Genomic DNA, 23306 nt, shown 5'->3' on the forward strand with positions numbered 1-23306 from the left:
CCCCCCCCCGCCATCAAGGTTGTTACTTTGTATCTTAAAGTTGGTTTAAAACACATAGCATCTGAGGAGGAAATATATTTCTGGCTTCATTTAAATACTGAAATTATTCCACTTGCTTGAATACTGTAAATTCAAAGTTTACTACAGAATGTCTTATCAGAAACTCTGATGCAAGACTGGCATAAAACAGATTATAGCCTCCCTCATAATACATGATACAGGGTATAATCTGTTTTCTAGCCAGACACTAATCTTGGTACCCTTTTAAAACAGCCAAAGTACTTTGAATGGCATGCAAACACATAGATGTTAAAAGTGATCTTCCATGTTTGGTTGGTTTTGTATATTATCAAACAGCGAGCCTAAAACTTGATTCCTTTAAAGTTATGGCAAAATTACTCTCAAACTCAGTCCTGCTTAAACTAAAGTCAAGCAAGTGTGTGTGTGTGTATACTGTGCATTTATCCATTTTCCTGAAATACAGTAAACCTTATTCACTTTGCTCAAATTAAAGTATGCAATGAACTTACCTGGGGGAGAAGCTCTGTAATCATCAGTTTGTTTAATATACTGCATTTCTTTTTGGTGTTCTTAATCTAATCTACAATTCTTTATGCAGATGGAATATATCAGACCACTTTTATTAGGCATTTTTCATCAATAGCTCATCAAACACGTGACTACTGTCACTGGTGCATTTCTAAACCCCTAATGACAGTCTCATTGGGATTAGATAGCAATAGTACATAAATACTATGCCAGGAAAACCTGCACAAAAGGAGTGCAAATATGGATAAAATATAGAAGTCCAGGATTTTATTGTTTTTAACATAGCAGTAGGCTTAATTTTAAATCAGTAGAGGAGCTGTACTATCACTGTAGTTCAAACTAAAATTTTTAAAAAAATCACAGATCATCTACTCCACTTTTCTTGGCTTGCTCTTCTTCTTTTTCTTCTGCATCTTTCCTTCTTTCTTTGAGTGTTCTAAAACATACTACAGCTACTGCGCTGTAGTATTCAAAGTGTTCATCTTAAAAATCAGTCTTGTGGAATATTGGATTCTACTTTTATTTCCATTTAACTTCCTGTTATCATTCCTTTCTCATCTTGCTGAGCCAAAAATGTGATGTAAATTTGGCTATGGCTGCTTTTAACTAGCATCTAGGTTATTACTATTTCATTTTGCCTGCTTGCTTTTTTTTTCTGTAGACTATCTACCTGTACCTTGTTGTCATTTTAAAAAGAATTTAGTTGATCTCTACCAATGCACGTTCTGGATGAGGTAAACCATGCTGGTACAAAGTGAGACTTGTAAAAATACACTTAACTTCTGATGTGCACCAAATGAATGAATGTTTACATTAAAACACATTAAATATATGTTCATTAAGGGATTTTGAATTTCCTAAATATATGAAAAGTTTAGGAGTATGAGATAAGTTTTCTAAGACTTTCTAAGCAATTTTCATTGCTGCAAGGTTACAGTTTTGCTCCCTTCATAGAAATCATTTCAAGTTTGTGTGAGAAGTATGTTTGAAATAATGTGGCCCTTTTAACTGACATCTAATGGACATTCAAACTGGAAAATAAAAAAGCAACCGTTAAAGAAAACAAGAAACTAATTGGTTTTTGTTCAAGAAACCTGTATTAAACAAACCCCAATTAATGAATTGCAGCTTGTCTTATGAAATGTGTACGAATAGCATTAATGTAATCAATCTTTCCAATACTTCCTTTATACCTTTCTGATCAGTTCTAAGATGTTAAAACACAGTGACCTGAGACTGCACTTTGAATTAAACAGTCATCTGGATTTAAGCATTCATTTGCTTGCTCTTTTTTTCTAACACAACTCCTTTACAGGTTTAACAACTAGATTTTATAACCTGGTAATTCTACCAAATGATGCACTATTCACCCCTTGTTTTTCCTGGCTGTTTTTCTGTTTAATCTGTTAACCAGTTGGGGAGCAAAAGTTTTATGCAATTTGAGTGACTAATTGTGCAAATGACTACAGAAACTGGTTTGTAAGCAACCCATAAGCTGAAATTTTGTTTACATAAACTTTGGTAAATGTTACACAGAGCAATTTATAACAATTAGGAATGATCTTCCAGTGAACCTTTGGCTAATTACTGTGACTATGTGTGATACTATGAAAACTTGTCTGACAATATAAATGCGAGAGTAGTTCTGCGCTTTCTCTGATGCTGGCCTTTTTAAAAATCTTTTAAAATTCAAAACTCTTTTTAACCAAATAAGAGTATCTTTTATTTCTGTTGCTTACCTGTAGTTTAAGAAAAATCTTGCTATGGTATGTTTACAGATGGTAGTTCTCATGTTTGCTTTAATTGTTTTCATCATACTGCTCTGTTTTGACACAGAAAATGTCAGAGGATGCTTCTGTAAAGGCTTCTGCCAAGAACTGCCAAGTAAGCAATGGGAACAACAATATTTCTTCCCATAGTCCCTCAGTAAGCTGTATGCACAATATCAAAGAACAGATACCGAAGTATCAGGTAACGTTCATTACTTGCTTATATTTATCCATTTTACTGAATAACTTTGTATATAAAAGGCTTAACTTACATGCATTGAATGAGTAGTTATGCTTCTAGTATATTACAAGTTAATCTGAGCCCTGAAATATCTACCCTATCTTAAAAGTGTAGAGTAAGAGCATGTGGGTACATCTTAACCTTTTGGTCTATCTTGGTCTTGTCTTCGAAAGAGTTACAGAAGATACTTAATAGCAGTATTATTTGTGAAGGTCATAAAAAGCACTGTACTGTTCTCTGTTCTTGTTTTGAAAGATGCCTACCTATGCTTCAGGTAGTTCTGAAGAAGCTGTTGAATATGATATATTAAGAGTCCCTTTAGTCTGTTTTACTACAACATGAAATTTTTGAGAGAACTATTTTTTAGGTACTCTGGCTGTTTTTCAGTAAAAGCATAAACATTACATAAGCTAAAAAAATGTAATTTGAAGAATGTATAGATTAAAGTAGAAAAAATATTTAAGTAGAAGGTAAGTGATTTCCTTCAGAATTAACAAACTTCTGTCCTTATTTGCTATTGAAGATCAGTCTTTGAAACAAAATAAGAAATTGGTCGTCTTGTACTTCACAAGATCCAGGAACAAGGGTAGCTATGCCCAGCTAGTGAGCAAAACGGAGTATGTCTTCCAGCTGTACTTGCTTGTACTTCCACTCAGTGTGTTAGAACCACACAGGATCTTAGTCTGTGTGGAAAAGCAGAACTTATTTTGAAAGGAGAATACAAATGTAGCACTATTGTACTAAATCAAATTGAAATAGTATGCCAAGTTATTAGTGACTTTGCTCTTTCCATCATCTTGTCTGTGTAGTACACCAGACCAGCCTCTGACGTCAACATGCTGGGAGAAATGATGTTTGGCTCAGTGGCAATGAGTTACAAAGGCTCCACCTTGAAAATTCACTATATACGGTGAGTGTCCTTTTCTGTGATGCACTCTCAGGCACTTGGAGTTGATGACTCACTGAAATGACTGTTTATCCTTTCAGCTCTCCCCCACAGCTGATGATAAGTAAAGTCTTCTCAGCCAGGGTAGGAAGCTTCAGTGGAAGCAACAATAAGTAAGAACATTTTTTTTTTTTTTCCTTCCCCATCCAATGCAGTTGTCTTTCTTCCTTTCTCCTTTTGCAGTCCTTCTGTTGCTGCTTCTAAATTTGACTTAGCCGAAGTGGAAAAGTCTAGCAGAAAATCAGAAATGGCAGCTGTGGAAAAGGATTCTCTTGATAGATCCCAGCCAGGCCACCAAAGTTTAAAAAAAAACAAAATCTCTTTGAATTTCTGCTCCTTAATTTGTTCGGGGCATGCAATAAACTTGAGAGGTTAGGTGCTTTGTGCAATCAAAGATTCTATCTCTTCCTGCTGCTGGAAGGGTGAAGAAGGGGTGTATATTGAAAAAGCTTTGTGTCACTGTACCCCACTTCTGTTTACTTCAACAGTGATACACTGTTTCTAATCTCTTTTCTTTTTCCTGGTCCCAACTGAATCCCAAATGTGACATACAGAAACTTGCAATAACTCGAAAAGGGAGCCTATGTAGAAAATTAATGCCTATTTCCTTACAGTTTCAGAAAACCTACTGGTCCTTGAGTTTGATTGTAAAGTTCATCTTCAGTCTTCTTTTTTCCATAGAATGAGCTTAATTCTCAAGCTAATAGTAATGCCTATTGACCACATTCTGAAGGAACACTGGCTTTTTCCCCTCTTTTAGCTTACAAGATAGCTTTGAATACATCAACCAAGATCCCAGCCTGGGAAAGCTGAGCTCGAATCAGAATGGTTTGGGAACCTGTCGCAGTGGAAGTAATTTAGGTAAATATTTCCAGGTTCTATGTCTTTCTGACAACATAAGGCCATCTGTTCATTCAGTTGGGTTTTTTCCTGTGCATTATTTTCTCTCTTTTTTTAGTTACTTTTTTGCATTGCATTTTCTCTACATTGCTTTTGTTTCCTAGGTGTGTTACAGCTGTGTAGCAGCAAACTGCTGCAGGGTGTGTCTGAAGGAGGTCCCCTCCGGCTCATCCGCAGCGCTTCTTTCTTTGCAGGTTTGTGTGGAATGCCAGACACAGTGTGACCCATCCATATGCACACACAAATCCAGCTCTTTCTGAATCCTTACAGGACATACATAATTACTCTCTAGAAACAAAGGGCTAAATAGTGACAATAGATGTATCTGGCTTAGACTTAAAAATCTTTCTTCCAAAAGATAGCTAAATTAATGGCTTTTTGCTTATATTTCTTTTCTAATTCCTGTGTTTAATTTTAAAAGTATTTTTATAAAGTGTTTATAATAATAAATGAGCCCTTATGTTTCTTAGAGAACTTATGTTTCCTGGCTTATAGCTGGTTTCTTGCTAGTGTGCAGGTGTCTTGCTGGTGTACAGCTTTTTCTTCTCTTACCTCTTGCTACTTTTTTTAATTTGATGGCTGACATTCAACATTAATTCTTGAGCTAAGTCTGGGAGGCTTTAAGGTTTTTTCTTTAATAATATCAATGTCTTTAATTTTCAAAACTTTAAACTACATAAAGTCTCCTTTTACAGGCATACCGATGACCCATGCAGGTGGGTAAATCTTAGGCCTAATTAGTTCTGTTAATTACAAAAATGTGAACTGGAATACCAATGCAGTTTCTTCACAGCCTTTGTAAATCTTGCATGCTCTACAATTTGAGTGACTCTGTACTACTAACACTTCAATGTAATACAACATAGGTTGAATGTTTCTTACTGTGAGGCTTTGTGGACTGTAAATCTCTGCTTGGGGAGTGAATCGGAAGCTTAATGGACCTCATATTTGACTATGTCACTTTACATAGGTTAACATCATAATGAAAACCTTGCACATGCAAAAAAATGTCAAGAGTGACAGATGGGGGTACCACCAGCCCTCATTTTCAAAGCATATCTGATTTCTGATAATGTAGATTATATTCACATTCTTAAGCTTCTTAGAGATGGTTTTAGATTGGCGCAAATAACCAACTTCCTCTAGTAACATGATACTCAGTATGAGACTACTGTTTGCTACAAGCTCTGCTCACACCATGCAGCTTATTTGGAGTAACAGTACAGGATGTAACTTTGCTGTTTTATGACCTTTAAACTTAAAGATTTTTTTAAATGCTGACAAATAGTACGATGAGTTATGTAATATTTTCTATTGATCTGATCTGTTTGTTTTAGCACACAGCACGCCTGTTGATATGCCTAGCAGAGGACAAAATGAGGACAGAGACAGTGGCATTGCTCGGTCAGGTATCTGCTGTCTGTCTTGTTTGCCTACTTTTGTAATTAATAATTGAAGTGATTCACCTGAAATCTAGGCACCTTATGACCTGTAAATCCAGAATTTTTTGGATCTGCTAAGGAGTTTTCCTTCTGCTTTTGCCCCAAGCCTTAATGCAAGAATATTTGTAATGATATTCTTTGTTTACAGTCATCATTTTCTGGGTTCTTAACCAATTTATAATTTGGAGAAAGAACTGGCTGGAGCTTTTACTAAAGCAAGGGAAGAGAGGATGCTTTTGCACTGAATAGGAAAGGAGGCCAGGGGAGCAGGAGATCTGTCTATTATAATGGGAGGGCAACACCTCTTAGGACAGAATGCTTTTAATGAGAATAACATGACTTTTGGTATGTTCTAGTAGGGAAGATCTCTGACTTAATAAAAAAGGAATGTCCTCAGGCAGCAAGATTCATTTAAAATAATTGTCTCTCCTGTTGCAAGTGAGTTAGGTGAAAAAAATCAGCAAGCAAGAGCAATATTTGTGGGAATTTGTTCCTAGTTAGAGTATGAAGAAAAATATTTAACCATCACTCTTCGTAATTTACTGTATGTGGGGTTTCTTGCTTTCTTGATAGCATCTCTGAGCAGTCTTCTGGTGACTCCTTTTCCATCTCCAAGCTCTTCATCATCATCTTCTAGCAGCTACCAACGTCGCTGGCTCCGAAGTCAGACAACCAGTTTAGAGAATGGAATTATTCCAAGGTGGTGAGTGCAACGCCTTTCTTCTTACAACAGCTGTTTGGCAGTAATTTAAGCTAAATAGAGCTTAAGCCTCTTTTCTTTAAAAGGACAAATCCTGTTATTAAATGCTGTCAATTCAGTCTAACTTCTGTGCATGTAATATAAGATTGCCAATATGAAGAAAGATCAAGTTTTGGCTGCATATGAACTGTAAGGCCCAAATTTGAAATAAACTTATTTTTATTGAACATATAGACTGTATTTGAAGCCACATTCTGAAAAGCAAATTAAACTGTGTCTGAAGGAGCAGAGCATCCTGTTGAGGTGAAAGGGACTGTAACAGCACTGCTGCCATAATTACATTATACTATGATGAAGTCTGACTTGTGAGCAGTTACTGAAATTTTGGAGTAATAGCCCATGACGACTGTCTTGGCTGGTACAGGATGTTCCTGATGTGGCTTCTGCCAAAACAGGAAGAAAAAAAGAACTGTGATCAAAAAGCTTGGCCTCTGTTTTGGAATTTTATTAGCTTTTGTAGCTCAGTGGCATAACAAAGCATGGAATGCAGCAGACCTTTCATAGCTAATAAGCAAATTCTTCCCTTGTCAGTTGCAAAATAACAAATGGTTCTTGATTATCTGCTCATATGTACCCATCCACCTGTGCCCAGAGACAGCATGGAATTAGTGGAGAACTAAAAGAAACTGCTACTGTTTGGCATCTCTCCCTCTTCACTGTTTTCAGTTAACAGAAGCTTAAAAGCTGCCAGTTAAAATATGTGGTCAGTAAAAAAACAAAAAAACTTTTTGAAAGGTTTTGGTTTTGTGTGACAGTCTTTTATTTTTGAAGAGACTTCTTTCCCCAGTGTCAACATGTGAAGCTTTTTCCTGGATATTCTTACTGAATCATTTTTAACATGAAGAATCGTGTAATGGTGCTCATGTGGCAGTCATGCTTTCTAAATCATGCTTGCAGTTGAGAATAAGATAGTAAACATTTTGCTTTCAGTAAATTTAAATACTTTTTAGTCTAATTTCCTAAAGAAATAAGACTGAGAGCAGTGCATGCTAAAAAGTTAAAACATTTAGGGTAAATAAGAGAATTTCAGCCTAGTTTAAGGAGTAGCCAAACTTTCACAAATAGAAATTTCCTGAAGGCTTTACAAAAAATCCAAATTGTTTAGAGGAAAGTAGCCTTTTAGGCTGCTTGTTCACTGTAGGGAGTAGGTTGTGTTTCTTCCATATTGGAGAATCTATATTGGGGAAAGACATTGGAAACAGGACGTTATTATTTTCGCTATCTAGATCTACTCTTGAATTGGAGTTCTTTCTAAGCCAAAAAGCCTCTTGCTAGGGAAACAGTAGGCTTCTTGTTGAATACTTCTGTGACAGCGAAGTTTGCACTTCGTCTTGTACAGCCAAGATTCTACAGTCTCCGTGACTGATGTTTTAGGCCAATAGCTCAAAGAAAATGAGACGTCTAGCTGGAACGCCATGTAGTCAATTGGCAGGCAAGCTAGTTTAGCAGCTTTGTTGAAAAGGCTTCTCTCTCAGACCTAAATTCTTCAATTTCTGTTCCTGGGAAGCAGTACAAAAGCTTGTGATGTTTCTTAGATGCTGACTGACCATCCTTTCCCAACTTCCTTGGGTATTTCTGTCTCTGCATGCAAGTTCCTGAAGTTCAAATGAGGTTATGTTTTTGTCTTGAACTCGGGTTTCCCACAAGCTGTTTTTTGCTGGGATTTTATTGTGTGTGCCTTTTCCTGTATTCCTGGACTCATACCTCTACGATGAGAAACTTTTTGTATATTTAACTTTTTCAAGCCATTTAAACTCTAAACCACTTATTTTTAGAATGAAGTCAGAATGAATACTTAGCATTCAGGCTTTCCTTTTGTTAATTGCTTCATAGTGGTCTATAAATGCCACAGGCTCCATTTCAAGATAATTCTGATATGAAAAGCCTTCAAGCTTTTAATTACCATTCACTGATACTTCAGTCTTAGCTTACAAAGAAACTCCAAAACCAAGCTATTTCCATAAGAGGTTCTGCTCTGAATGTCTCCATTAGTGTTGTAATGGCATTCTTGTCCTTACCCTTCTCCCCTTATAATTTCTCAGTGGATTAAAAGCCATTATTCAATTAAAGTTCCTTCCAAAAGACATTTTGACCATACTGTTTTACTCATTGATGTATATGTCTTTTTAAAGACTTTTTTTCAGTGAAATTGATCAAGAAATTTTAAGCAAGCCAAAAAAATAGTTCTGTAAATCCAACAACATCAATATCTAGCACTGCAATGCAAGTATTTATGGAGAAACAGGGTGAGGGGATTGCCACTGTTTTGTGTTATCGCAGAAAAACTTATGCTGGACTGAGACTTGTGCATATCATCCAACTCAGTCGCCTGTGCAAAAGACTAACTTGGAATTTAGATCAGGTTGCTGTGGAACTTCTCTAATGGAGTCTTGAAAATCTCCAATGATGGGAATTCCACAGCCTCTCTGGACAGTGCCCCTCCTGTATTGACCATTTTCCCCCCATTTAGCATCCTCTGCAAACTTACTGAAGGTGTGTTTTTTGTTCCACAGGCCAACCTGATAATGAAGATATTGAGCAGTATTGATCCCAGTATCAATTATCATGTGTAATATTGAGAAGTGGCATAACTGTTGAGAGAAATGTGGCAGAACTATCAAGTGAATAAGCAGAACTTGGGGAAATAATAATGGTTGTAAAAGAGCCCCTGTGGGGTTTTGGGGGGTTTTGGTCTTTTTTTAGCAGAAAACAAAGCATTTTAAACTGAAGTATATCCAACTTTGAGCTAAGCATACATGTACTTGTAGGCGTTAAGTTTGTATTTTTACAGTAATTATTAAGTGGTGACATTTTGTCTTCAGTTAAAATAGAAAGTTTTATTTTGCATGGTTAAGTGCCTTAAAACATCCATCTTAAGATGCTGGAACAGTTATAGGTAGCATGTTTCCCAACTTCCCTCATGAGCAACAGTACAGATTCAAGAGCATCGTGGACATACTGCTGAGCACGTAGGCAGGAGTCTGAGTGCTGGACGCAGTTCACGGGTCTGAAATTGCCTTTAACCTGTTTTGCTAATGATTTAGTGTGTGTCTCCATTCCTTTTTCTTAATCTCCCTTAAAGATAAATACAGAAAGAGGGATTTTGTAGTAGGTCTGTTTCAGAGGAAAGTGTTTACACCACTTTAGGAGCTGGCCTCTTTCAGAGGTTGCCTTCCTTCTACCTGAGCAAACAGAGGTCTTATCCATCAAAATATTGGGTATCCTCTGTTCAGAGACAGGTGACAACAAAATCTTATGTAGTCAAAGGAGACCTGAGAATGAATTACCCTTTACTATGTAGAGAGATATGGATAGATGACAAATAAGCTCTCAGTACATAGATAACTGTCCCAACAAATCTGTCTTACAGGTCCACTGAAGAAATGTTTAGTATGGCTGATGAAAGCTGCAGCTCCAATCCTGCAATGGTTCGGAGGAAGAAAATTGCAATCAGCATAATCTTTTCTCTGCCTGAAAAAGAAGAAGCACAGAGAAACTTCCAGGATTTCTTTTTCTCACACTTCCCTCTTTTTGAATCTCACATGAACAAGCTGAAATACGCAATAGAAAAGGTACAGAATACTAGTTTGGCTTAATGTGGAAAAATAAGTGTCAAACAGAATGAAGTATTCTAGAATCTGATAAATGAAGAGTGAGAGAAGGTGCGTGGTTTCAAGCTTCCCTTCCTCCTTACACATATAGTCCTGAGCCTGAGCCCAGTGTAGGAATTCAGCATTCGCTGAAAGAGGTGCGGTTTCTTTTCTAGTCAGAGTGAGAGTGGAGAGTTTTATGCTATGGGTGTTTCTTCTTTTTCTTTTCTTCTCACCATATTTCACTGTGAGGTTTTCTTGACTCCCTAGAGACTGTGGAAATGATGGCATTCTACCCTTTCATGCTGTCAATGAAAGAGAGACACAAAATATGTGTTGCTGACTTCCCCTTACTCTCCCAGAAATGTTCTCTCCCCATGTCCAGTCTTAGGGCTTGGTCTGTCATGAGGTGGAGGGAGGTTGGCAGCTATTGCTGTCCTGAGTGGCTTTATAGCACTGGGGCTAGATCTTAATTATTTTGACATGTTAATGAAGCTTAAAAAGATGAAGAATGTGAATCCTTTAAGAAGCTGTTTTGTGTCTTTAACTCTTAATCAAGGCCATGATCTCATGTAGAAAAATAGCAGAATCCAGCCAAAGAGTGCAGGTTTATATCAGCCGTGTCATGGATGCCCTGGGAGAATTCAGGTGAGTTGATGGAATTCTGAATTACAAGGAGAGCTCTTTTCATGCTCCTCTAAAGATTTGTCACTTCCAGTTATAAGCAGCTGAATGCTGGGTCTTGTAATTTAGTGAGTCTTGAAGTTAGTGTGAATGAATTTTCTGTGTTGGGTAAATGTTTTCAGAAATGTTTAGCAAAACCAGCTCGGCCATTTTCAGAATGAGAGTAAAAGTAGTTCTGTTGCACTCACCTGTACCTGGGACTGTCAGTTAAAGTCTTTTAAGATCTCATCAAGAGTTGGTTTCTGCTGATGCCTATGCAGATGAGTGGCTTGATTGTTGCATCAGGCAGATGAGTTGTTCACTCCTACCCATAAATGTTGAACAGTACAACTGACAAATTGCTGTCAAAGTCTCTCTTTTTGGTACCTAAGAAAGGAAGCAATAGCCAGAGGCCAGGAAAGGCAGCCCAGAAGAGAGAGACAAGGCTTTGGTGGGATGGAGGTTCTGTAATGTCTGGAATGTGGAATCAAATCACTGCAATGAATAGAATGGGTTCTATCCCCCCTCAAAATGATTTCTGAATCATTTCTCTGAATACAAATACACAGGGAAATGCAAGAAAGGGAAGACAAATATGTAATTCATATGAAGATACTAAGTTATGCTACACTGAATTAAAATAGACTAGTGTTTTGGGACACTAGTAATCAGTGTGTCTGGAAAAGTCTTCCAGTTTGGTTAGTCTCCTAGAACTTATTAAATAAATAAAAATCAATGGACAATAGAAGAGGAAGGGGCTACTTGTATTTGCAAGATCGAAACATGCATGTTAACACTTACTTTTGGGTAATTTTCTTCGAGCAGAGTCACCATCTGGAACCTATATTCTGTTCCAAGGATTGCAGAGCCTGTGTGGCTTAATATGATGTCCAACACTCTGGAAAAGAATCAGCTATGCCAGCGTTTTCTTAAAGAATTTACATTTCTGATAGAACAGATCAACAAAAATCAGTAAGCTTCCCCCACCTCCTTTCTCTTAAAAAAAAGCTTGTGTGCTTCCCAGTGCAAGTGGATATGTTAAAGCACATAATGGGATATTATTTTGCTGGTGTTACTTTGGTCATATTCTTTTTCCTAGGTTCTTTGCTGCTTTGTTAACGGCAGTGCTGACATATCATCTGGCTTGGGTCCCAACAGTAATGCCGGTTGACCATCCTCCAATAAAGGCCTTCTCTGAGAAGCGCACATCACAGTCTGTGAACATGCTGGCAAAATCCCATCCATATAACCCGCTCTGGGCACAGCTTGGTCAGTAGGAAATGGAGAGCTTCAGACTTACCTACAACTAGCACCTTCCTGCATCCACTCCTCTTATCTAAGAGCTACTTGTGATCCAGATCACATTTGCTGATTTGCCTTGTAAGCTGGGTGGAGCTACCAACAGATGTCTTTCACCTGGTTAAACAGAGCATTTGGAGGCCTATTTGCATAGCCTGAGTGCTTTGCTTTTTAACTTGGTCCCTTGCTGTCATCCTCTGTTACACTGACTGGTTAAGTAACTTGGTGTAGAAGTATTAAGATGGTGCAAGAGCTGTGAACGATCTGAGCAGTTGGGTAAGAACAAAAGGGAACAGACAGGATTGAGGGGAGTTCTCTAGGCCTTAGAGACCCTTTGTAGTGGAAACTGCCCCTGGTACTTCCTTTTACGTCTTTCTCACAGAGCTAGGATGGACACCAAGACAACAGAGTAGAAGTCTGGCAACTGGCAGTACCTCCATTCATTCAGTTATATGAGTGGGCTTTGGCCAAGATTTCCTTTCTGTGCCCAGCAACTCAGGTGTTCTGACAAATACTTTATAGCTTGTAAGTTATCTTGATACAGGGGATTAAATAACTGCTGTCAAATGAGTAGATGAGTGAGAGCTGAGAGAATAACACTGCCAGTGGTAAATCCTTGAAAATTCCTCCTCCTTTTGGCAGCAGCTGAGTCTGACATTAGCTTGGCCTTAACTTTTAACTGGTACAGCTTAGTGCCATGTAAAATAACGCACATGCACACTAAAGCAGTAATGTGACTTTTACACTGTGCTACTAGTTGTTTTTCTTGCTAATTGTCTCAGTTATGTTTGTTATTCTCAGCAATCTTTATGAAACTAAGAACTGCTACCTTGGCCATGTAGTTGTAGTATAAGTGTTTCCTGTTTTAGGATGTCTTTAAAACATTACGCAGGGGAGTAGTGGATTAGAGTTGGAGAGGAAAATAGAAGTTTGCTCAGGGTGTTGAGGATGGAGCCAGACCTGGGGTTATAAAAACCAGCTGGGCTGGAGGCATAAGATTGGCAGTAGCTCTTGTGGTCACTCCCAGGAGCCACGACTGGTGGCTAGCCAAGAATCTGTTTCTCTTCTTGCTGTCTCGGGCTGTGCGCTGCTATCAGCATTGGCCTAGCCAAGTTCTCAGCCTGAACTGAAAACGCTTTCTGGTTTTGTTTCGTTCCTATAAAGCCTAAAAGCCACTATCAGGTGGTTGCAGTAACTGATAATGAAAGTAAGATGTTGCCCTCTGCTGGTCTCCACCTTTAGAAAGGCGAGGGGTGGAGAGGGGCAGAATAAAAATCATGGGGCTTAGTGCTTTAAGTAGGAAATGACTTTTCATTAAAGAAAGGATTTTGATGTACCTGTCTTTCCACCTTCAGACCTATGTTTTCATTACATATTATATATCAATTACAATTACATACTGATGCAGCTGTAAGTACCGCTTTCAGGAAGACACCATACTGTCTCTCAAATATCAGCTTCAATCTAACAGTCTTAACAGTAGGCATGAGTATGTTTTGAAGACCACAATTTTGACTTTTTGTACTGTCTTATTAGTAATGGTTGTATGTAAAAGTCAATTGTGCAGATGAACACGAAGCCTGAATCTGATTTCCATAGCAACTGTGCTCAACTTGAAAGTAAAAAGATATCTTCCCATTTCCTTTCCAGATTGCTAGTCCTTGTGGCCCACAAGGCATAGAGGTTGATTCCATCTGAGTAGTCTGAAGCCCACTTTCCATTACAGAGGAATGAGTTTGCTGGCATGTTAGGCTATGGGGCTAGTTGCCAGAGTGTTCTTAACTGAGAGAAGACAGCACACTGATGCCACCACACAGCAGCCTCTCCAGTGTATTGCTGGCATCATGGGAAATGGCAGTTCTTAGCAAGGGAGACAGTAATTCTACTGCTCTCACTTATTGGCTCATTGGTCCTTGTTTTGCAGGGTTGGAGTCAGAAGCCTTTTTCCTTTTTATGTTCTGTATGGTGAGGAGGAGTATGGGAATAAATGTGGTGTTTGGGTTTTTGTTGTTTTAGTCTCCTCATGTTGAAACCAGAGGTCCCTTGCCCTTGGTAGAAACCTTCCTGAAGCTCTGATTATAACTTTCATTTAGTGTTGTTTCTTGAGGTCTAGTACAAAATCCTGGTGGTAAACTCAGTCCAGAATATTTGAGCAGCCCTAAGCAAGGACTTGGCACCTAAAACAATCTGGTAGATTAGCAGGTAGCTGATAAAACCTCAAGCCAGAGAAGCCTGCTTTTAAGGTGAACAGTTACGGTGGCTAAAGAAAATTGAGCTTTTGGTGGTTGTCTCCTATCTGCTGGTCATACCAGCCACAGTTTGGTTAGGCAAAGACAATTCAGTGGGTGTTCTCTAATGGGTGTCAGGTGAAGACAACTGGGTTAACTCAACTTGGTAATAGACATTTCTTGAGTTAACCCATCTTGGCCTTATAGAGCATGTTCCCTTAATGGCTATCTATGTTTACTTCTCCCAGAACTTTGGAGTAGAAACCCTTCAGCTGATAGAGGACTATAGGCAGCTGGAAGGTAGTTACCACTCTCCCAAACAAGTATGTTGGAAGTAGGATTTGTATGACTTTAGCTCTTTTTAAAAAACCAAATGGTTCTTCAGGATAAATGAGCTAGCAAATAAGCATTTCTTAGGCGGACTCGGATTATGTTGTACCTACCTTTCATATTACAGTTGTATTTTAAGTAGTGAATATATTTTCTAGTTCTCTGCTACCCTCTACCAAAGATAAATGCTCATGTTAGTGAGGTTGACTCCAACTATATAGAAGTGCACATGCCTTGCCCAATCAGGTAGTTACATCCATTTTTTTCAGAACCTTATTTATTAAGCTAATACTGAATTCTTTTTGCTTTTTTCATATCTTGGTGCTGAAAAGTATAATTTAGATTTTTTTTTTCTGTATGAAAATTCCTGTGTTTAACAGCAAACTGTCTGCAATAAAACAGAGTAACTTTGATGTGAAAGAAAACTAGTAGAAAAATAGAAATTAGTATAGTTGGCTGCAGAATTTAGCTGGATCTTTTCCCCTCTTCACCCCCTGTTGTGTCAATTTCCAAGTGATAATATCTTGTAAGCATCAAGCCTGCAAACCTTAGTGGCTTACAACACAAAGAAACTGAGTAATAGCAGCTAATCCCTCACAAACACACCAAACCCCTTACGGACACAAGCGGGGTATAAGAAGAGCTAGGGGACTTCTTTTGTTATTCTTTGTTTTAAACTTCTGTGAACTTACTGTGAAAGAAATGAACTGTCTGATTTGTGTCCATAGTAAATACTGTTTCAAAATGTGTTGAACTTAATCGGTATAGCTTACATCACAATCAAACATAAACATGTGACATGTTTGTTTTTCTGTATAGGTGATCTCTATGGTGCTATAGGCTCTCCAGTTAGATTGACTCGAACTGTTATCATTGGAAAACGCAAGGAGTTGGTGCAGCGCTTGCTCTATGTACTAACTTACTTCATTCGGTGCTCTGAGCTGCAGGAAAATCAGCTGACATGGAGTGAGAAGGCTGGGGACGGAGAGCAAGTGCTAAATGGAAGCAAGATCACAACTGCACTAGAAAAGGGGGAGGTAGAAGAGTCTGATTATGTGGTTGTCACTGTTAAAAATGAACCTGCTCTTCTACCTCCAATCCTACCTCCAAAGAATGATGGAAGTAAGAACAATAGTATTGGCGTACGTGACCCGGAAAGCATTCATGCTGTCCCAGCCTCTTCAAAAGAGAAGAGAGAAGCAGTAGGAAAGGCCGTTCAGAACGCTGCAGCATCTGTTGATTGCCTAACTAGCAGTTTCCATAAAGGAGCAGCTGATGGTAGGAAAAGAACTGTTGCTGGTACAGGAATTGTATCCTACCACTTCGAAGAGCCACCTAAATTGGAGGATTTAATGGATATAAAGAAGAATAAGAACCAGAATGAGAGAAAAGTGGAAAAGCAATTGTCTAGTAGGTCATCTGCCTTACCTTGTCCTGAAAGGTCTGGCCACAGGAGTTCACACTTAGAAAAGGTCACCTTTCAGATTGGAAGTTCTGCATCACCAGAGTCAGACTTAGAAACTCATAGAAGAGAAATGGAAGACAATCTGAAGTCATTCAGAAAAAATCCAGAGGTGATACATCGTGCCTCAAGTTCCATAAATCTGAATGTGGATGCTTGCCAGAATCAAAAAGAAAGTTGTGAAGCTGCCTTTATACCCTTCAGTAAACATAACGTTTGTTATGCGCAAATCCCATCTTGTGAGGGGAAGGAGAGTATACTTAACCAACATATGGAAAGTAAAGGAACTGAAATTAATTTAGGTAACGCAATATCTAGTGAACCACTTTTGCCCATAGATAACATAGAAACAGTAAAATTGCCAAGCCTGAAAGAAACTAGAACTTTATGTTCTGGCAATCTGGAGAACTATTCTTCTGGCTGCATGGAAGTAGGTTCTGCTGTCAAACAGGATTCCCCTAAAGTAGGTGCTAAAGATGTCCCCTATGGGGATGCTGGAAGGAAAATCCCCTTCAGAGTTGAAGGGGACATTCCAAGGAACGAGAGTTCAGACAGTGCTCTTGGAGCCAGTGATGAAGAAGGTGATTGTTGTATCCCTGATGAAGTGCATCATGATAATGTCAGTAAAAGATTTGAAGAGTTTGCAGAGGTGGAGCTTCCTTTACCAAGGTAAAGAAGTTTAAATTTATTTAGAACTAAATGGAGTCAAGAGCTGTTGCTACTTTAGAGATGTTCAGGGTTTCAAGTCTGAAATCCTCTGGGATCTTTGACTAAGTTCCTTGCAAGCAAATCCATAACAGACACTGATGTGGTTAGGATTCCTGTAAACAGACTTGGCAAAAAGAAAACCAAGATAGAGCAGGTTTAGGTAAGTGAAGTTTTGTGACAAAGGTGTTCTTCAAATGTCTAAGAAAAAGTGACCAAACTTTTTTTTTATATAAACTGCCTGAAACATTTAATGTAGATATGTAGACAGAACATCTGAGGACAAGCAAAACTTCAACTTTGCTTAAACTGATAACTGTTTAGATCTGATATATTTGACAAATCAAAGACAGATTTGAAATAAGTAAGGGCATCCTATTTGAAAACTTCTGAGCTTTACAGGTGCACATGGAGCTTGCTGATGCTTAGGGTAGGTAGCTAGGAAGAGTTTGCTTCTTGGGCTGAGTTGGAGAAAATTCAAGTTTAGCAAATATGTTAGCTGCAGAACAGGGAGTTCATACATACCACAAGCTCTAATACATGTAGATTTACCTTTTCATAAATTTGAAGGAATCAATACATTGTTAAAGTTAAGCTTTTAAAATCCTTGTTTCAAAGAACAGCAGTAATAGGTTTACTGTATTTTGAGTACAATTGTTGATTAATATTTGCAGTAGAAGCAGGGGTGATAAACCAAACTTCGTATTCATGTAAAATCTGAATGCAGTTTGTCAAGCAAGAATCTTACCTGCTTTGTATTTCTGTATTTCAGGTCAAATACAATCAGCAGTCAATATGTGAAAAACTTTGGAAGATCACTTCTAGGTGGTTACTGTCATACGTATATACCTGATCTAGTGTTGCATGGAATAAATAATGATGAAAAACTCAAGCAGTGTATACTCGCAGACCTACTTCATGCAATGCATGTGAGTTAAAGTACTGTTCTGAGTCATAGTAGCAGTTGTGATATTACTGAGATCTACAGAAGCAGGTCCTTTGAATAGGTCCTGTTTCTTTCTACTTACCTGTTCTTAATAACCACACCTGACATGTTTTCCTCCTTGAAAGGTGTAAGGCCTTAATTCATTGTGTGCAAAGCCTGTTCGTGCAAGAATCACGTGTGCTTTCTTTTATACTCTCTTAAAGACTACTCTTCAAAGATAAACACAAGGAAAATTGTTTGCAACTTCAAGTTACAAACAAGGAAAAAAAAACCTCAAACTGCTTTTCATCCATGATAGCAGACAGAATTATCTGTATTTCATAAAAATGATAAGCAAGTTGAAACACCTTATTTTGCCACTTAGTGGCATGTGTTGCAAGGCAGACGAAGTCTTGTGAGGTCTATATTATACTAGACTAGAAGAAATGGCTGACTACAGAAAGTAATTGAGTGCAGATAAGAACTTTGCCATGTTCCTACTCTACTTTATGTACTCCTAATTATATAATTAATTTAGAACTAACCTTTTATTAAAGTAACTATGTGACCTTAGTATGCAATTTTAAATGTTTATCTAGTAATTGTCAACAGCCTCTCTATAGCAATTAAGAATCATCCTACTGGAATGAGTTCATGTACTATCTAAAACAGTGATGTGTGTGTATGTAACTTCTTTAAACAACATCAGATTGGTCTATTACTAGTGTATTTTCATACATACCCTGCCTTGATTGTACGTAGTGAAATCCCTCACATATCTCTGAATCATTAAACATACTTTCACCATCACTGGATCAGTATGATTATTACTCTTTTCATTTTGGAAGAAACTTTTCAGGAAAGGTGGAATACTTGAAGAAAAGAAAATTAGAGTAGTGATTTTTGAAGCACTACTTAAACAAAATTAAATGCCTCGATCAAATTGACAGTTAAGACTTAACTGACCCAATGTTGCTGAGTGTAAACTGTCACTGAAGCTGGTATTCCTTGATGTTTTTGACATGCCTTTGGTTTCCTATTGGATAAAAACATTCATTGTATCACTTCCTTATTCCCTGCCTCAGTGAACATAAAAGTGGAACCTTAAATTAAGCTGTAGAAATGTATATGAAAGTGTCATGTAATGTTTGTGTTTTGTATTTGTTGCAGCATCCAGTGCTAGATGAGCCCATCGCAGAAGCTGTCTGCATTATTGCAGACACAGATAAATGGAATGTACAAGTAGCCACAAGCCAGCGAAAGATGATGGACAATATGAAGTTAGGCAAGGATGTTTTGGTTTCAAGTCAAGTATCCAGTTTATTGCAGTCTATTTTACAGCTTTACAAACTCAATGTCCCAGCTGACTTTGTAAGTATGTCTTTACTAAAGACTGAAGCTAATGAAAATTGCTTAGCTTAGAAAGCAAATGCAGGGTTTTGTATACTGCACTGCTATACCAATGAACTAATGCCTGAAATAATGCAGGGTTGGTACAACATAATTAAAAGAATGCATGCTACAGTCCAGTAACAAATACTGTTTTATCAGTAATTTACATCTTAATAGATCAAAGTTAACTACTCCAAAATACATATGCCAAAACTGAAGTTTTTTACGCAGTTTTAATGTGGTCCTCATGCGTTTATGATTAGGACTCTTAAGTTTGGCTGGCCTTTTTTTTTGTTTGTATAATTTCCACACTTCTCTACTCTTTATGTTGTTGAAGCTTCTATCTACACAAGCCTGTTTCTAGCGTACCGCTTTCTATTCTTGGGCTTTCTATCCAACCCCATGCAATGGATGCCTCTTCTTCTCTCCTCCCCAAATAATTGTGCCTTTGTGTGTTTACTTGACCCGTTTTATGCATATTTTAGCCAACCCTTTAGTGCTGTCTTGGACAGCCTTGCCAATGTCTCCATAGGATTACTGGGAGGAGACTGAAACCTGAAAACGCCTGGGGCTTGGTGGGTTGCAGCAGGGGATGTTACTTTGTCATATTGTGTACTCCCTATCCCACAGCATCCCTTCTTGTCGATATCAGTAGTGGAGTTCATCAGAGCAAAACAGTAATGTTGGTTTTGCTGATTACAACAATTACCTACAGGTCTGACAGTGGTAATTATAATACAATTTTTAACGTAGGATTGTAGGTGAGGGAAGATGGGGTGTTTTTTTCAGTAGTAACCCCTTTTTCCATAAACAGAATTTGTTTGTCCTTCAGTAGATAGCCTTGAGAAACTTTGTAGGAAGCCTGTGTAATGACTGTGCTAGCAGATGGAAGAGGAAGATAGAGCTAAACACTAACAGCTGTAAATAGTATTAGTTGGCACTGTTTTAGATAAAATTAGTGGTATTGATTATGCTAAGGTCTTTGAAGTCAAGTGCTGGGCAAAAAAATATGTGGGTATGTTGTCAATGCTGTCTCTGGATTCTTCTGGGCATCACAAAATATGCAACTTTGGTTAAAATTATATCCTAACGTTTGCACAGTAACACCTTAAATACTACATTTCTAAACTGAATAGCTGTTTCTGCAACTGAAGTGTTTTTTCCAATATTGCCTTGGGGTTTATATATGCAATTTCTGTATGTTTTGTGTGGTGGTGGTAGTTTTGGAAGTGGAATGTTTTTTGGGTTTTTTTATTTCCTTTTTTTTACAAAAAGGAACAGTGAATTAACAGTGCTAGTAGTTTGTAAATTTTCTACAATCCATGTTAGAGACACTTTGATCCTTCTGTCCATGGATTTTACCCCTCTGCTAAAATAGAACCATGGGTGCGTGGAAGTCAAGTGTTCCACTAAACTCTAGGGGGAGAAGTGTGACTTTTTTTATTGTAATAATTCTATTGATTTAAATTTTTTACAAACATACATACTAATATCGATCAGAGATGAGCATAATGCAGTATGTTTGAAGTTTCTTTTAGGAGTGTATGTTTCTTTATATGCAGTTAGTGTTCAGATGAATGAGTTTTTTGGGGTTTTTTTTGTGGTACAACAGAAAACAAAACCCAGCTTAAGACCGGATGAAAGGCAACTGGTGATATCTTTGTTGTGGCACTTCTGACTGGTAAACATACTGCAAAGCTCTCTTCAGTATCCCAGTGAGAGGGAAGTGATGATTGCAACTGCTGCATGTCAGCAATATGTCAAAAGTTTTACCTGCAGCTTTAAACTAATTTTAAGCTACTTGTCTAGTTTTAGAATTGACTTGAATTTTTTTTTTTCTATTTAGTCAATGAGAAAAGCTGCAGAGGAAGATAACAAAAAAAAACTCCAAAGTTCTCTTCTGTACCTTGCTTAACATGGACATTTTGAACAAAATGGGTTCATGTACTGAGCTGATGAGGAGAACTGTCTTTTGATTCTTTGGCATTCAGGAGGAGCAGATAATCTTATGTAAAGAATATATCTTTTAAAATGTGGGATTCTTCCTTACTTGCTCCCTCACAACTTAAAAAATAAATCCATAATCCTTTAGCACGAGTACTGGAATTGAAATACATTGAACTGTGACTTCGTGAATCAGCTGCATGCCCCCTAGAACTGCTGAGGAAGAGCTCACAGGTGTTTTTGCATTAGTGTTACCTGTAATGGAAAAGATAAGCATGTTTCCCTTTTGGCTAGAATCAGAAGTGTTATGATTATGACTTGAGTGAAAACTTGCTTGAAGTAAATAGAGCAAATTACTCTCAAAAAGCTTTTACCTTTCCTCCACTTGTAGTAGTAGAATGAGATAACTGCCACATAGCACACTTTTTAAAAATGGCTCTTTATCTTCCGTGATTAAGACTTGATATAAGCTCAGAGAATCATAAAATACCTTGCTCCAGACCATCAGAAAAATACATGGTAGGCTACCTACAAGCATGAGGGTTTTTTTCCTCATTATCTTTTAATTAGCAAAACTGGTTTCACAGGACCTTATTTCTAATACTTACGGTTTTCATTCTATTTGAAAAGTACATTGGATGATGCCCTGAAGTTATTTGCTGCTACTGTTTCTGATTGCTGTCTGTGCCTGCTGGATGATTATGCACTTGATAATGTGAGGTTCTGCACGTGTTTCCTGCTTTCATCTCCTGGAATTTGGAGAGCTGAACTAATTTAACTTTTTTGAAGTGGTCATTCCTGTGGAAGGAAGGAATATATCAAATTGAATGTACCTTTTATCCTAGAACGAAATACCTGGTAACACATCCTACCTACTCACCTTGTGAATACATCCTACCTACTGACCTTGTCTTGCCAAGAAAACTTGTCTCTCTTTGAAGCTAAAGTTCGTCTGCTCTCTTGCAGATGGTGTATGAGAAATTACCATGCATCACATGACTGTATTTAAAAATAGTACGCATTTCTAGCATGTTACTGCTGAAAGAAAAGGGGAGTGGTTATGTTGGTATTTCAACTTGAACTATTACCTTTGGGAAACAAAAGCAATGTTAAGTAATTTTAAACTAGAAGTACCTAGGACAGATGAAAACAAGTGCCTAAAAAGGATTCGTAACCTCACTTCTTCAGTAAAGTAGTGAGCCAAAGAGCTATAATTTTATGACAAATAAGATAATGGTGTCTTCTACTTCTTGAGTCTTAGTTTCTTGAATGGCAGATCCCTAGAGCTAGAGAGTGCTAATTTCAGGAACTGTTGTCTAAACTGAATCTTTTAGAAAAAATAATACTGACTTGTAACAAAGACATCTTGATCCAAATATTGTGGTTTTATTCTTAATAAGATGTCTTGAGTGCCTTTGAACCTGGTTAAAATGCTTTAAATCAGCAGAAACTCTGTGGCTGACTTGAGTGGGAAATAAATGTGCAGTTTGTGCAACAAACTTGCTGCCCAAGAAAGCTGGAATGCCCCAGTTCTTTGAGGGGGTTCCCCTTTGAGCGGGTAGTGTAACTTTTTAAGTTGCTAGTACAGCTGTAAACAAAACCAATTGCCTGTTCTGGATTTTGGAGTGGAGATTTAGTTTGAAAGATCTTCTAGCTAAGATAGAAGCTAAAATTATATGCTTACATTTCTGTAAAATTTGCATGCCATTGCTAAAGCCGTTCTGAGGTTTTTGGTCTGTGTTTACAGTGCATAATGCATCTTGAGGATAGACTACAAGAGATGTATCTCAAAAGCAAAATGCTTTCAGAATATCTGCGAGGACATACAAGAGTGCATGTAAAAGAACTAGGAATTGTATTGGGGTGAGTATTGCAGACATTGGTCTTAACCAATGGCAAAACACTTGGGGCAGTTATTTTCCTTTTTGGTTTCTGCATGTTGACATCTTGTTCCCATGAGGACTTGCTTCTCCATATTTAGCACCCTCCTCTCATGTGCCTAATAAAGTGTAAAAATGGGTTCTACAGAGCCATCTGGAAATCAGGAGGAGATACAGTTCAACAGCAAGAACAAATCACTTTTCATTCTTAAATCTTCAGAATGAAGGAAGTTTGGCTTTTGGTCGTTAGGAGGTTATCCACACATTCATACACACTCTTT

General features: G+C 37.8%; 1 protein-coding gene across 1 annotated transcript in view; it reads left to right on the forward strand.

Moving 5' to 3' along the window:
• The window catches only part of FNIP2 (folliculin interacting protein 2), a 33007-nt gene that overhangs the window by 8049 nt on the left and 1652 nt on the right, over positions 1-23306 (forward strand). The window contains exons 3-17 of the mRNA XM_010295244.1: positions 2386-2520; positions 3369-3469; positions 3547-3618; positions 4266-4366; positions 4510-4599; positions 5743-5814; positions 6421-6550; positions 9978-10179; positions 10757-10845; positions 11686-11832; positions 11960-12129; positions 15537-16848; positions 17657-17813; positions 18980-19180; positions 22893-23008. Coding sequence (XP_010293546.1) covers positions 2386-2520; positions 3369-3469; positions 3547-3618; positions 4266-4366; positions 4510-4599; positions 5743-5814; positions 6421-6550; positions 9978-10179; positions 10757-10845; positions 11686-11832; positions 11960-12129; positions 15537-16848; positions 17657-17813; positions 18980-19180; positions 22893-23008 — 3095 coding nt within the window. The remainder of the gene's footprint in view (positions 1-2385; positions 2521-3368; positions 3470-3546; positions 3619-4265; positions 4367-4509; positions 4600-5742; positions 5815-6420; positions 6551-9977; positions 10180-10756; positions 10846-11685; positions 11833-11959; positions 12130-15536; positions 16849-17656; positions 17814-18979; positions 19181-22892; positions 23009-23306) is intronic.

The sequence above is a fragment of the Phaethon lepturus genome, unplaced genomic scaffold, assembly GCF_000687285.1.
Source record: "Phaethon lepturus isolate BGI_N335 unplaced genomic scaffold, ASM68728v1 scaffold13409, whole genome shotgun sequence".
Classification (NCBI taxonomy): Eukaryota; Metazoa; Chordata; class Aves; order Phaethontiformes; family Phaethontidae; genus Phaethon; species Phaethon lepturus.